The sequence below is a fragment of the Mastigoproctus giganteus genome, chromosome 10 (assembly GCF_048544385.1).
Source record: "Mastigoproctus giganteus isolate SK-2022 chromosome 10, ASM4854438v1, whole genome shotgun sequence".
NCBI lineage: Eukaryota > Metazoa > Arthropoda > Arachnida > Uropygi > Thelyphonidae > Mastigoproctus > Mastigoproctus giganteus.
This window is the reverse complement of record NC_143584.1, coordinates 110,010,666-110,024,912: the sequence shown is the minus strand read 5'-3', so window position 1 is coordinate 110,024,912 and position 14,247 is coordinate 110,010,666. Positions and strand designations below refer to the sequence as shown.

General features: G+C 37.7%; 1 protein-coding gene across 1 annotated transcript in view; it reads left to right on the top strand.

Moving 5' to 3' along the window:
* The window catches only part of LOC150079219 (neprilysin-1-like), a 514,861-nt gene that overhangs the window by 326,434 nt on the left and 174,180 nt on the right, over nt 1-14,247 (top strand). Inside the window, exons 8-9 of the mRNA XM_090383906.1 lie at nt 3,537-3,644; nt 6,135-6,271. Coding sequence (XP_090240032.1) covers nt 3,537-3,644; nt 6,135-6,271 — 245 coding nt within the window. The remainder of the gene's footprint in view (nt 1-3,536; nt 3,645-6,134; nt 6,272-14,247) is intronic.

Here is a 14,247-nt window from a genome sequence, read left to right as displayed (position 1 = left end):
TCCTGAAGTCTTCTCTGAGTGTTGAATACAAAAACTCTGCCTGATGTTGGTCTATCACCTTCACCAGTTCAGTCTATGCATATGGGATGGTTGGCTTCGTGCTACTCCATTTTATCACTAACACCTCAATGATGTCAAGGAGGCAGTTTTTCACTTTAATGCAAGTGATGCTGTTTGTGCTGCTAATAATTAGAAAAAGTGCGTAAAAACCTAGTCATCATTAAACCTACCATTTATTAAATTGTCATTCACTTAATTTAATAAATGGTATCAAAATTCTTGAGACATTTGGTGCTCCCTTACATTATTCTTTATTTGCTGTGAACGTTGTGTACAACAACCTACAATCAGCAACAGGCAAATGCGAAACTAAATTGCAACAAAGATGGAATAATTTCCAATAACCTTGGTTTACAAAGAGTAGCATCAGTCAGCAAGTTATCTGGACGATACCAATGTAAGTCTTCCTTCTGTCGAGTTTCCATCATGATATAAATACTGAACGATTCCATCTGTTGATGGTGGCGTCCTCCCACACCGTATGGAAAAAGTCTGGGTTCGAATCTCGTCAATGATTCGAGGTACAGTACTGTTATGGGTCTTTTTCATACCGTGGCTGAGTTTTTTTTTTTTTTTTTTTTTTTATTGCCCAGAAAAACAGGCAATCCTACCAGAAAACGCACACAATTTACGGGCATAATACACATGGGTAGATCAGTTTGTTCTCTCAGATAACCCTAATATGAAATATTTAATTTTTATAATCTATTGGTGGTGAAACAGCCTTCTCTGCTAACAAACTAATTCTCTCTCTAACAAAATGCGCAACCTCGCTTCTGATAACTTAGAATTATTTGTGGTATGTTATTGTAATTCCAGCATGAGAGTTCATTTTAATTCTCCTTGTAAGAATATTTAATTTTTTTTCTTTCATGTTTTCTTTTAATGTGTTAAGTTATAAAAGCATATTTAACTCCTTGTTTAAGGACAAAATTTACGTTTTTAATGCATAATGAATCCTGTCTCTATTCATAACTAATACGAAAATTACTAATTTACAAAAGGTATAAAATACATCTAATGGTTTTAAAAGAAGCATGATAATAAAGGCAGAGGGAAATGTAGGCATAATCAAAGTTTATTTTATGAGTAATTTTAAATACTTTCTCATAAGGCTATATACATATCCAAAAAAAATCAACTGAAAGCGTAGAAATAACGGCTTGATTCATGATTAACTCCTAACTACCCATTGGTTTTTTGTTTGTCTATTTTTTGCACAAAAACTACTCAGGCGATGCACAGTCATTGTATGGTGTATGTGGGGAAAACTGCATGTTTTCCATAGGTGATTTGTCTGTTTTGATCGATGAAAACCCGTGTAACCCTCGACAAAGGAAAAAACTCGATAAGGTGTGAGGGGAAAATCCTATCGTCTTGACGGGATTCGAATCCCAGGCTTTTCCACACGTTGCAAAAGGAGAGCGATTATAACCACTAATCGCTGTAAGATTGGAGTAGTATCTTCCAGAAAGTGGCGTCAAGTAGCATGTGGACGGCACCAGTGCAATTCTCCCTTACATCTTCCTTCCTGTCTCCATCATGCTAGAAATACTGAATAATGACATCTACTGATATCGAAAGCACTTTGCTTAAAAAAACTAATTCCCTCTGAAAAAAGGGGATTAGTCCAACAGACATCTGATACGTTCTATCACACAATTGAACATTGCAAGAGTCTTTCCAACGAGTCCTTTTACTTGGAAGTTAATGTTCCATTTCCTCTACTGTTTTATCTATACATTCATTGAGATTGTTTTATAATACTGTACTTCGTTTCGGACCATGCATTTTTGCCATCTACTTATACAGGGCGATTCAGGAGGAACAGTAAATATTTTGGGAGGGTACAGTATCAATTATTCTGAGTAAAAAAGTTCATATAAACATGTGTCCAATTCTCAATGGATACGGAGATACAGCTGTTTGAAACTGGCGCGCACAGCTCCCTGAATCAGATGTGACCAAGAAGCAGTTATAAGTTATAACCTGACGCTGTTTGGTATTAGAAGTGTTGTTAAGAATGCTGCACATCTTCACACGTGCTGAATATGCCGATATGGTGTTTGTCTGCGACTGCTGCTTGTAGAAAATACCGTCGACGGTTTCCTAACTGCAGAATACCGGATTCAAAAGCGTTTACTAGTATTCACACCAAACTGCGTAAGATTGGTACAATTTCCAGCGCTCATATTTCTTCTGAACGTCAAATGAACAAAATTTGGATGAAATAGAACACATTCTTCAGTCGGTAGAACGTAGTCCTATTAGCACACGAATAATTTCTACTCGTATCGGTGTTCCACAGACAAGAGACAAGAGTATGGCGAACATTAATTGAGCACCGCTTGTATCCATTTCACATAGAGCGAGTGCAACACCTTCAACCAGGAGACAACGCCCAGTGATTGAAATTTTGTCGGTGGGTAAATGCTAATCGCCGATTAATTCCATTAATACTGTTCAGCAATTAAGCTAGTGTCACCCGTGACTCTCATAGGCGGTCAGACGAAAATCCACATGCCACTGTAGACACAAATTTAACATGGCTTCTCTGTAAACGTGTATCATCGACAATCAGCTGATTGGGCCTGTTGTGTTACATAATCGTCTAACAGGGACCATTTACCTAGAATTTCTGCAAAATCGAACTTCCACTACTATTGGAGAATATTCCCTTGGCTACAGGGATTGGTGTGTAAGGACCCATCCTTACAAATATTTAATAAAGTTTTTTTGTTAAATATTGGAGGAGTTAATTGTAGTTTAAACAGTCAGCTTTCAGTTCAAATTCCGTGTGTTAGGAAACAATGGAATTTGAAAGTTTATTCCAGACACTCCCAGCTTTAGTTATATCTCTCGTTTGAAAAGGATTCCTTAAGTGAGTCGTTAATTGAAATAGACCGAAGCAAATCCCACTTAAGAAAGGGGCAGTACTATAGAAAGGGCACTGAGTACGGGAGTGCGCTCTCAAAAATTTCACGGTGCGTCTAATGGCGGATGTAGTGCGACGTAGTAGTGGGTGGTGGATATGAGGTCACAAAGAAAATCTAGAAGATTCCAGAGAATACTAGAAAACCGGAAGTCTCTCTCTAAAAGGATGGGAGGACATGCCCACGGAAGAAGAAAGAGACAGATGAGAATACAGGGAAAATGATGTGCAGATCAGCTATTGGTCAGTAAGAAAAGGGGGGAATTTTGAAGAGAGCCAAGAGAGGAGTTTTGTAGAGGTATTCGTGACAGAGTCGTGGTCTAGTTTGGGTGGTGGCTGCAGTCCTGGGGTAGATGGAAGTTGTAGTGGGGAGAATTTGTGATAAGAACTTTTGTTTTTTTATGAACTTAATTTAAATTCTGAAAATTCAGAACTATTTTTCCATAACTTTATATATTTCATTTATATTTTTTTACTTCGCATTACAATATAATTAACAGATTTCATGCAGATATCTAGTGTACAGGGTTTCTTTTTATTTCAGCTTACACAAGAGGAGGCGTACGAAACTTCCAATGAAACTAATCCATTTGATGACGACTTTGTATTTAACAAAGTAAATATATCGATGTTAGAAGAAATGGTGCCAGAGGTATTTCTCGTTATTTTTGATTATACATAATGCTACCAACTGTTTTTGAACCAGATACGAAAAATAAACACACCTTTAGTATTAGCATATGATGCAATAAAGCAAGTTTATACAGTACAGCATCAGCACAAAAAAAAAAAAACTTCCCATTTCACCTATCCATTCGCTCCAAAAGTTTCTCTAGTTCTTCCTTGAATTTATTTAAGCTATCAACTTCTACGACAGATGGAAGTTTATTCCAGCCATCAACCACTCGCTGGCAAAAGACAAATTTTCGCACATCTATTTTGCAACCGTCTTTCCTCAGCCTGAATTTATGCCCCCTCAACTGCGTAATCTGAGCAAGACAAAGAATCCTATCACCATTGAGCCTGCTCAACTCATTCAAGACCTTATACACCTCAATCAGATCACCTCGCAAGGTGCCCAGTCTCCAGACGCTGAAATTTGGTGAACTTAAGCCTTTCTTGGTAAGAGCAACCCTTTGTTCCCCTCAACAATTTCGTTTTCCTTCTCTGTACTCATTCCATGAGCTCTACATCCTTTCTAAAATCAGATCTCCAGACTTGTATGCACTCAAGGTGTGGCCCGAACATTGCGTTATACAAAGGGATAATCACATCCTTATCCGTGCTGGCAAAATTCCTGTATATCATTTACAAAACCCCATGAGCTGTCTTGGTAGCCTGTCTGCACTATTCTGAGAACCTCATATCTGACTGCACAATTACACCCCCAGGTCTTTTTCATTCTCCATTACCTTAAGTGTAGTACCGCACAGTTGGTACGTTATTATGTGGTTACTGCTACCCATATGCAGTACTTTGTATTTGTCAATGCTAAACTTCAGTTTCCACATCTTAGCCAATCTTCCCAACTTTTTCACATCCTGATGCAGCAACGTACTGTCATTAACAACCATGCCAACCTTTGTATTATCTGCAAACTTGAACAATAAGCCTGATATACCTTCATCAATATCATTGATAAATACAGAAAACAATAATGGTCCCAACACAGAACCCCGGGGAATCCACTAATAACAGTAATCCACGAAGAGCAGTCTCTCTGTCTTCTCACGCTAAATCATCCGTTTATCCATAGCAGCAACATGCCCTTAATGTCATACTGGTCAAATTTGTACAGCAATCTTTTATCTGCAACAGTATTAAAACCTTTTCTGAAATCCAAGTACTGTATATGATATCAAACTTTTTTTGCATCCAGTTCCTTTGTGACCACATCGTAGTATCCAATCATATTGGTTAGGCAAGATTTCCCACTAACAAACCCATGCTGTGTCTTAACTATAACTGCAGTCTTGTCTAGATGATCCTGCACTGCTTCTTCAACCAGTGACTCAATTATTTTCCTCGGAATAGAAATTAAACTAAAAAGGTAAACTGCGGCCATTATCGATTCACTGCAGGATGGAAGCCTCCTCAATAATTCATGTTGAGGAAAATGGACCATAATCTGCCACACTGGTCCAGTGCGGGTTGGCAGGTCGACTGTATTTAGAAGTCAGGGGCTTGAACCATGGTCTACTCAAAGAGCGTGTGCTACTGCGCTCCCACTCCTGTTCACTCGGCTACGGAAGTTAAACTAACAGGTCTGTAATTACTCGTGTCACCCTTTGATCCCCCTTTGTTAATTGGGGAAAAATTTTCACATCTCCAGTCCTTGGGGACCTTCCCTGAATCCAAGGATGCTCTCATAATTATGGCTAAGGGTTTGCTTACTTCCTTTGCTGCCTTTATGTTTAACTTCAACAATTTCTCCTCCACGTTCTTCTTAGGTATTACAAAATCATTTAGTTCCCTGTTAGAGTTTGATAGACTTCTGGCTTCCACTTCCCTACATAATTCCTCATATGTGAATGTAGATGCAAAATACTCATTCAGTTTGTCAGCTACCTGAGCAGGTTCATCAACAGTCGAACCACCGGTATCAAGTGGACCATTCTGATTGATGCCGTTTCTTCTAGAATTTACATAAGTCTTTGCTACTTTTCTTTGCATCCTTTGCCAAAGATTTCTCATAATCTTTCGCTTGCCTAACCTCCTTTGTGACTTTATTACAGACTAGCTTATATCTACCATGGGCTTCTGTGTCGCCTAATGATTTATATGCATCCCATGCATTTTTCTTTCTCTGCCAACGAGCCCCATTAGCTCATCTGACATCCATTTAGGCTAAAACCTTGAACAGTATTTCTTCGTCGGTATGAAAAGCCTAGTAGCTTCTAAGGCTAATTTCTTGAATGCTTTGCATTTAGAATTTACTGTTGGTAACAACATCAGTTGATATGTTACTCTGTGGTTACTGCATATAACGCTCCCTTTAACTAAGGGCGCTATTTTCTCTACACAAACAAAATAACGCTTGAAATTTCCCGGCTATTATTTTATTATTAAACATGCCACGCTTATCTGTACATCCCTAAAGTATTTTCTATGTACACTGATCCCAACAAATCTTGTTTTGTAGATTAAATGGAGTGTCTTAATCGACTATGTTTTTGACTACATCGGGATTCCAGTCGACCACGTTGATCATAACATTGTCGTTCACTGCGAAAGATACTTACGCCATCTAGTGACACTTTTGAATGCTACAGCCCCAAGGTAAGTCACAATTACAATTCAGATGAAATATTTTACAATTTTTTTTTTTTTTTTTTTAATAACTTTAATTTCAGTATCACTCCATGTAGGAAATGCACAAGATTATACAGGCGATCTATTCCTCTTGATTCAGCATTTCATGCACAGTTTTAGAATTCGGAAAATATAAAACTTTTAATACAAATTTCCTTCATTTCTTCGAAGCACTCTCGATCATAATCATTCATTAGTAGTAGCAACCAGCAGCAATTCGAAAGAAAGTTTAACTGCACCTCTAACAAAACATATTTATGTTTAACTATTTCTTATATATATTTTGTGCGCTGCATCCAACAGTGCCATTGGTATTTTCTCTAGTGTCTCAAACCAGCCTGCAATCAGGGCCGGATTTCCCATTAGGCACCGTAGACAGTGCCTAGAGCCTACAAAGGTAAAGTAAAAAATAAAAGGAACAACAGTTCACTCTTTTCACTGTGACTAACGAAAATTAAGCTGAGAAAACATGTGAGCAATCGATTCTAGGAGCTTCAATTCAATACGCTATATAGCGACTGTTCTTGAAACTAGAAGAATCAAAGTGATGGTCACTTCATCAATTGAGGTGGTTTATCATTTATTATTATTTATTATAATTGAAACTTGAGTTATGTTAACTGACGTGATTCGGAGTCAAATTGTTAAACCAGAAGAAACATTTTACCCCTTATTTTAGCACATTTCGGAATAAAAGTGCCTAGGGCCTACGAACACCAAAATCCAGCCCTGCTGCAATTAATGGTTTTATAGTTCTTCGACATTTATAAGCATTCCATAAATAAGTGCCGATAATTTAATATATAAGAGTATGAAGTATTAGTATAACAAGGTTTCCCCCCCCCCCCAGCTTGCTACTGCTACCGTAAGTTATCTCCAGACTCACTCTGTTACGTTTGTGGATATTATACTGATCCAAAGCAGGTGAAGCATAATATCGTTGGTGGCACCCAGTTTTACAGTGCACATGACGCCTACTTTGAGATGCCTACAGATGACTAGGACAAGTTGTGGGCACCTGATATATATATATATATAGTTTTCGGTCAACGTTACAGAGAATGTTTCTTGGTGGTTGCAACTACAAGTGCAATATGGAGAGAGCCCACAAACCATCATGACGGCTTCGATTCTTTGTATGGTGGATATATCACAGTTTAAAAAGACTATAATGCGCCAAAACCTTGTCATAAAAAAAGTGAAACTTTCAGTGGCCTAATGGATTAGGACACTAAGTCAAGTTATAAAAACAAGTATAATCGAAGAGCTGTAGTATGTCCCAACATACTGCCCTCTACTGATTTGGTCTGACATGTACCGAAATGTGACGCATGTGTTAGAGAAAATAAAGTATCACCAGTATAAATGGGATGTCTGTGGCGACTTCAAGATGCTTTCGCCAATTTCCCTTGCTTTCTCTGCCTCCGGGATAGCAAGGCAATAGATCAGCATTATAGGAGAAGGAAATGGTCTGCCAGCACTGAGTTTCAAATTGACACACACAATGCAGTAAACAATCCCTTAGTTCCAGGAAATTGTTTACTACATCCACCGGTTGTCTTGCTTCCACCACTCCATATCAAAGTTGGGATTGATCAATATGCTAAAGTATTGGATCTTGAAGGTGGTACTTTCAAGCTTAGCAACTGGCAGAGAAGAGCGAGCTTCATTTAATTGCTGGTTGTTAAGTGGAAAGTCCCGTTGTTGGGTTTTAGGAGCATCGGCGAATAAGGCAACGTTGCTCAGTGTATACTGTCTGTAAATTGCGTATGTTCTGAGATCGATTTTCTGTTTTCTTGACGAAAACCCCGAGTTTCTGGAAGAAAAAACCATGCTACCCTCGCCTGAGACCGACTAACTCAGCCACGTTGTGAAAAAGATCCCTAAAAATTCCTCCCATCATCGCCGAGATTCGAACTCAGGTCTTTTCCACCCGGTATGGGGAGGACGGGTTCCTACCAACTGTGCTACCCACGAGGACGAAATTCCCGTGACGTTGAATTAAGTGCATCATAACTTTGTTTCCATCAGAATAGTCATATGGTGTGTCAGCTTTAGTTGACTGGATAATAGCTGCAATCCACTTTTTTTTTTTTTCCTTTTATTGGAATTTAAGAAGATTCTTGTCTTGGTGTCGAGTGATCTCTCTCTCTCTCTCTCTCTCTCTCTCTCTCTCTCTCTCTCTCTCTCTCTTTGCAATTTTAATTGAAAGAGGAATCAGTTCTCTTATAGCTGAGCAGTATTGCGGTTCCTGTTTTCTTTCCAGATTCTGTGACTAAAACTTGTTTTTCATTCTGTTTCAGTATGAAAACTTGTTTTTGATGAGTGTTGTACCACGCTTTAGTTTTGGATGAAACAAACACCAGTTTTTTTGAAACAAGCCTCTTTGGTCATGCGATTAAGTCATTTGATAGTAGCTGTGCTTTCCTGTACAGGAATGTTTCCGTGAGATTCCCACCTAGGAAGAATTTTAAAGGTTGAAACGTATTTTTCTTTATCAATAAAAAAAAAGGATGAGCTTAGTTTAGGTGAATTTCACTGAAATTACGCTAAAAATATTGATTTTATTGATTTATAGTTCGATATGCATATGGCTGACACCGTGCTCGACTGTTTTTAGAATATTTTAAAAACAAACTGAACGGCCAGATTACCTCCGATAAAAGGTATCAGATTTGTTCATGTCCTAAGAGCATGAGAGTTATGAATGCAAAGAGCGAGAGCAGCTATATTGAGGAATTGGAAAGTTGAAATCACCTAGGATAATTACCCGTGATTCGGCTTCCTACGATGGCTTATCTATAACAGCTGTTATGGGAGGGGGGAGAGACGTCCAAAAGGTTTTGCAAGTACGATATAAATAGGATAGTTATAAACCTATAAATATACTAATAACATAACATTTCTATGCATAATATACCGAAAAAAATTTAATTCACAATATTCTAGCAAATGATGCAAATAGGTAGGCTGAAAACTTATTAAATTTATTTAAACAGCACTAGTCATTTAAAAAAAAAATCCTACCTACAACATTTGCCCATCCCCTCTGACAATTTACAATCTTTCCGTAAATTTACTCAAACTACCCGCTTCCACAACATGAGATGGAAGTTTGTTCCAACGTTCAAAATGCTAACGCGACCGAGAAGGGCGACTGTTGGTTCGGGGAGGGGTGGGGTTAATGAAGCAGGTAAATGATCGACTCAGATCAACGGCATAGGATAAAACTACACCATCCTTGAAAGCGCTTGGGTACAACCATTAATTGCCCTAAACACTGAAAGGTAAACTGTAAAAGAATTGAAATCCACCAGAAATGTAGGATCACACGGAAAATACTTTAAAGTAACTGTAAGGGATGAATGAGGATTGTGAAAAGCAATAAAGTAGAAAACTTAATTTGTCTAGAGAGAAATGCCAGGAGTACTGAATTTCAACAAGTAATGCTGATGTAGCTAGACTTACTGAGACATGGTGCGACTCAGATTTGATTTGATTTTGTTTTTGTTTTTTTTGTGGCGCAAAAACAGCAGGGGTGCGACTCAGAGATACGAGAAGAAAATTTTCATTTCAGTGGATATTCAGTGCATTCAGGAGAGACATGGAGGGACAGAGTGGCGGGGGGAACGTTATCCTTTTGATTAAAAACTATCTGAATATAGCTAGAAAATTCGTTGTCAGATCCAAGCAAAGATGACGGTGGGAATACTCTGTGGGGCAAATTACTCTGTGGAGTATGTCTGTCGAAAACCTCTTCAGGTAAATTGAGTGGACTATTAAGTACAATTGTCTCATAATATGGGTGAATTCACCCTACCTCTTATAGATTGGAATATGTGGATCGGAAATATCCTACATGGCAACAGCTTTCTGAATGAACCGGACGATTCCTACCTATCCCAGCATACACGAAAGAACATGCTGGGAGAGTTATCCTAGAAGGGGCTCCAACGTCCTAGATCTGATTCTCACTAAAGAGCCCAACAATATCAAACTGGAGAGTGCTGGAACCAATAGCAAGCAGTAATCACAATTATTTAAAATGGGTTTTGTCTAAGAAAACTTATGTGATCAAAGGCAATGGCGAGAGTTTCAAGATTGGGAAGAAAATATAATGTAATGAGAAATTTCTTGGGCTCGATTAACTAAAGAGATTACTATATGATATTAGATATAAATATGCTTGAGAAATATTCAAGGGATTTATCCTTGAGACCACAAACGCATTCGTACTAGTTATCCTTCGTATAAGGTTAAATAGTACGAATTATTCATACTAGTTTCGTATTCTACGAATTATTCATAGATTCATAGAGTTATCCTTCTAGGATAACTCTCCCATCATGTAATCTCGTTCAACATCGTATATAAGATGCCAAAATGGATGACAGAGGCGAAAATCACATTATACCGATTTGTAGAGCATTATAAGAGAATATGTAACAGACCATTGATGGAATGAGACGGGCGACAGCTGATTACGACAGAGAACCAGTAATGAGATGTAAGAACGAAGACAGCTATTCTTCTCTTATCTGAATACTAAAAAGAAGGGATGATATCAAATAGTTCCCTTAATTGGTTGCAGTGGAAGGTCCACAAAAAGCCCAGCAGAAATGTCAGATGGGTTAAACAGATCGGAAGCAAGCTGGAATCTATAGTAAATGTTAGGAAGCCCAATTTCTCTAAAATAAGAGAAATGTTTGTAGAAAAATTACTGAGCTAAAATAAACTCAAACTTGAAAATTGAACTAATTTGGAAAATGATGAACCTTACCAGTTATTCGGATGGACCTCTTGGGAAGTAGTCTCCTTGACATTATAAACACCGATTACAACGCTTCTTCTGATAAGCTTCGTTTGTAATTGCTGGTAATTTATCGAATAACTTCCCCATTCGCTGCAAAATTGACATTTCAAAAGGAACTGAATACAAAAGAAAGGAAGAGCTATATCCCGTGGGCACTGAACCATGGGAGACCAGAATGATTGAGTACTTCGCAAGAAATTCTTGAAAATAATTCTTGCAAAGAGCCGAGTGTTCAGGGCCGTTGTTAACGAAGCAATCACCAATTTCACGAAGCCCACTTTTTCCAGCCGTTTTCTTCGAATAGTATCGTGCAATGGCCGTGGAAGTGTTGTAGTATTTCTGTATCACTCTTTTATTATGAAGACAAATTCACAGCGAATAATGCCCTGTGAGTCAAAAATTACGATAAACATGATCTTCACATTCGAGATTGTCTTGCTTTTGTGGTCTAGGTCAAGATGACACTGAGGGCATTGGGCTACTGTTTCCAGGTTATAGCCATACATTTATTTATTTAATTAGGTGGTTCCAGCCAACGTTTGGCAACTCGATCAAACTATAGTACAGTTTACAGTTTCATACATAGATGAATGATGAATCACTGTTTGTTAAAAGGGCATCAGTCATTTTTCAGGCTATTTTTGTTAAATATGAAGTAATCTCTTTCACAATTGTGTTAAAAGAGAAATCAAAGCTATATTCTATAAAAAAGCAAGCTTTAAATTCATGGTTTCTGTTAAAAGGTCATGAGTCCGTGACTGACTCCCTTTTAACGACTGCAATCTTGTAAGTATTCAAGAGGACGCATGCGTGGCAGCCATCTTGTTCTCCCTAACCTGTTGCTTTGTTTAAACATTAAATTAAATTTAGTTGTTGGTTAAATGTTTTCTAGTCACCATCTAGTTAATAAGTTGTTTATTTCTGTTTATAATTATTTAAATTTAGTATGGTTGAAAGTGATTCTAGTAATGTTAGTGCGATAGACATTCCGAAGAGAAAAATGAGACATTCTGATGAATATAACAGAATGTTTGTTATATTCATCAGAATTAAACGAGCTAAAATCAGAGGAGAGGCACATGTTAATTACACAGGAACTCATGTCGAATTCCTGTGAAACAGGTGCACTCAAAATTTACCGAACCTTGCCTTTTTTCAGAAAACTGTTCAAGCCAAAACAAAAATCAAACGCTTTGCCGGCATCAATAAGTTTTTGAGAAGATTCAGCATTTTCCCCATTAGAGGAAACTGCTTCTTACCCTAAGTGTGGGGTGATAGGGATTTTGGAACAATAAAAAAAACATTAAAGAAACAGAACAAATTACACATCCTATATGAAATTTCAAAACTAATAATAAAAATAAAAAAATAGTAGGCCTGGAAAATTTGTTGTTCAGGGAGTGAAAACAGTAGATATTTTGAATTATGAAAATTGGAGGAAGAAACGTTATAAAAAAACAGTTTCAGAAGAAACAAATCAAAAAAAAAAAATTTTTAATTTGGAATAATTTCATTTTAAATACCAAACCGATAAAAAACGATACATCAGAGCTTCGAGTGTCATCACTGGACAACTCACATTCTTTATGAAAAATGGAAGAGAAGTTGTAAATTTAACAAAACTTTTCATATCCATTAAGAAGAAACCCATAAAAGAAGCAAAAATTAAAACTTCGTTAAAATGATTACCGTATTTGTCGGCTTATAAGACGCACTTTTTTAGTGTATAAATACCTTAAAAATTCGCCCTGCGTCTTAGAAGCCGAAAGTGGCAATTCAGCACATGAGAAAAACCGAGAGTTAATGTATAATAGTTAACTACTATACGTTAGTACACTTTCAGTAATTACCAGGTTGGAGTATCAAGTGAATTTCCAGTTACACATTTAAACCCTAATCAATTGTAGGCGCATCGAGAAGCCAAAATCATACTGTTGGATTTAAGCTAAAAGTAGTACAATATGCCAAAGAACACGGGAACAGAGCAGCAGAACGAAATTTCGACCGCCTATTGAGAAGATGATTCGTCAATGGAGGAAGCAGGAAGTTTTATTACACGAAACTGATAAAACAAAGCACAACCTTAATAAAATTCCACCTAAATGGCCAAATTTGGAAAAAAACTTGTGTAGTTGGATAATAGACCTTAGAGACGTGGCTGTTGCAGTGAATACTAAAAGGATAATAGTAGAAGCATGGAAACGAGCAGCTGATATTGGAACTTTAAAGGAACTGAATCTTGTGTTATCGCTTCATGAAAAGAAGCGGGTTAGGTTTACGCACAAGAACTAAAATAGCCCAGAGAATGCCTGCTGAGTACGAACAGAAAATTTTGATTTTTTCCATAAATTTGTCCTTAATGCTAGAAAACGAAGCAACTACGAACTTAGCCAAATCGGGAATATGGATGAAATTCCGTTGAATTCTGATGTGCCATCCAATAAAACCGTAAATCTGAGAAGGTAAAAATCTATAACTATTAAAACCACTGGACATGAAAAGACCCACTACACCGCAGTTTTAACTTGTTGTGATGATGGGACAAAACTTCCGCCAACATTAATTTTTAAAAGAAAAACTTTACCAAAAGATAAACTTGCCAAATGGAATTCACATACTTGTACAACCGAAGGGACGGGTGGATGAAGAATGAATCAAGGATTGTTTGTAAAAGTTTGGTTCATGCGTCCTGGTGGACTACTGCATAAAAATGCACTACTACTATGGGATCAGTTTAGAGCACATAGGACTGAAAACATCAAACAACTGGCCGAAATGTTATTTATTTAAAATTTTTTTTTATTTTTTTATTTTAGGAGCATTAGCAACTAAGGCCATATTGCTACGGGGATAGGCGGTGGTCATTCCTGACCTTTCTACATCCTCCGTATTTGGTGGTCACGGGCTCGAACCCCGGTCTGATCAAGAAGCGTGTGCTACGCAATGCTACTCCTGCCCACCTGGCTACGGAGGCGCCTAGCCGAAATGAACAAAGAATTGGCAGTAATTCCGGGTGGCTTAACTCCCAGTTACAGCCGTCAGTTGTCAGCATCAATAATAACATGCGGGAGAAATGTAATAAATGGATGATAGAGGGGAATCATGATACGATTCCTGCGGGACGGATAAA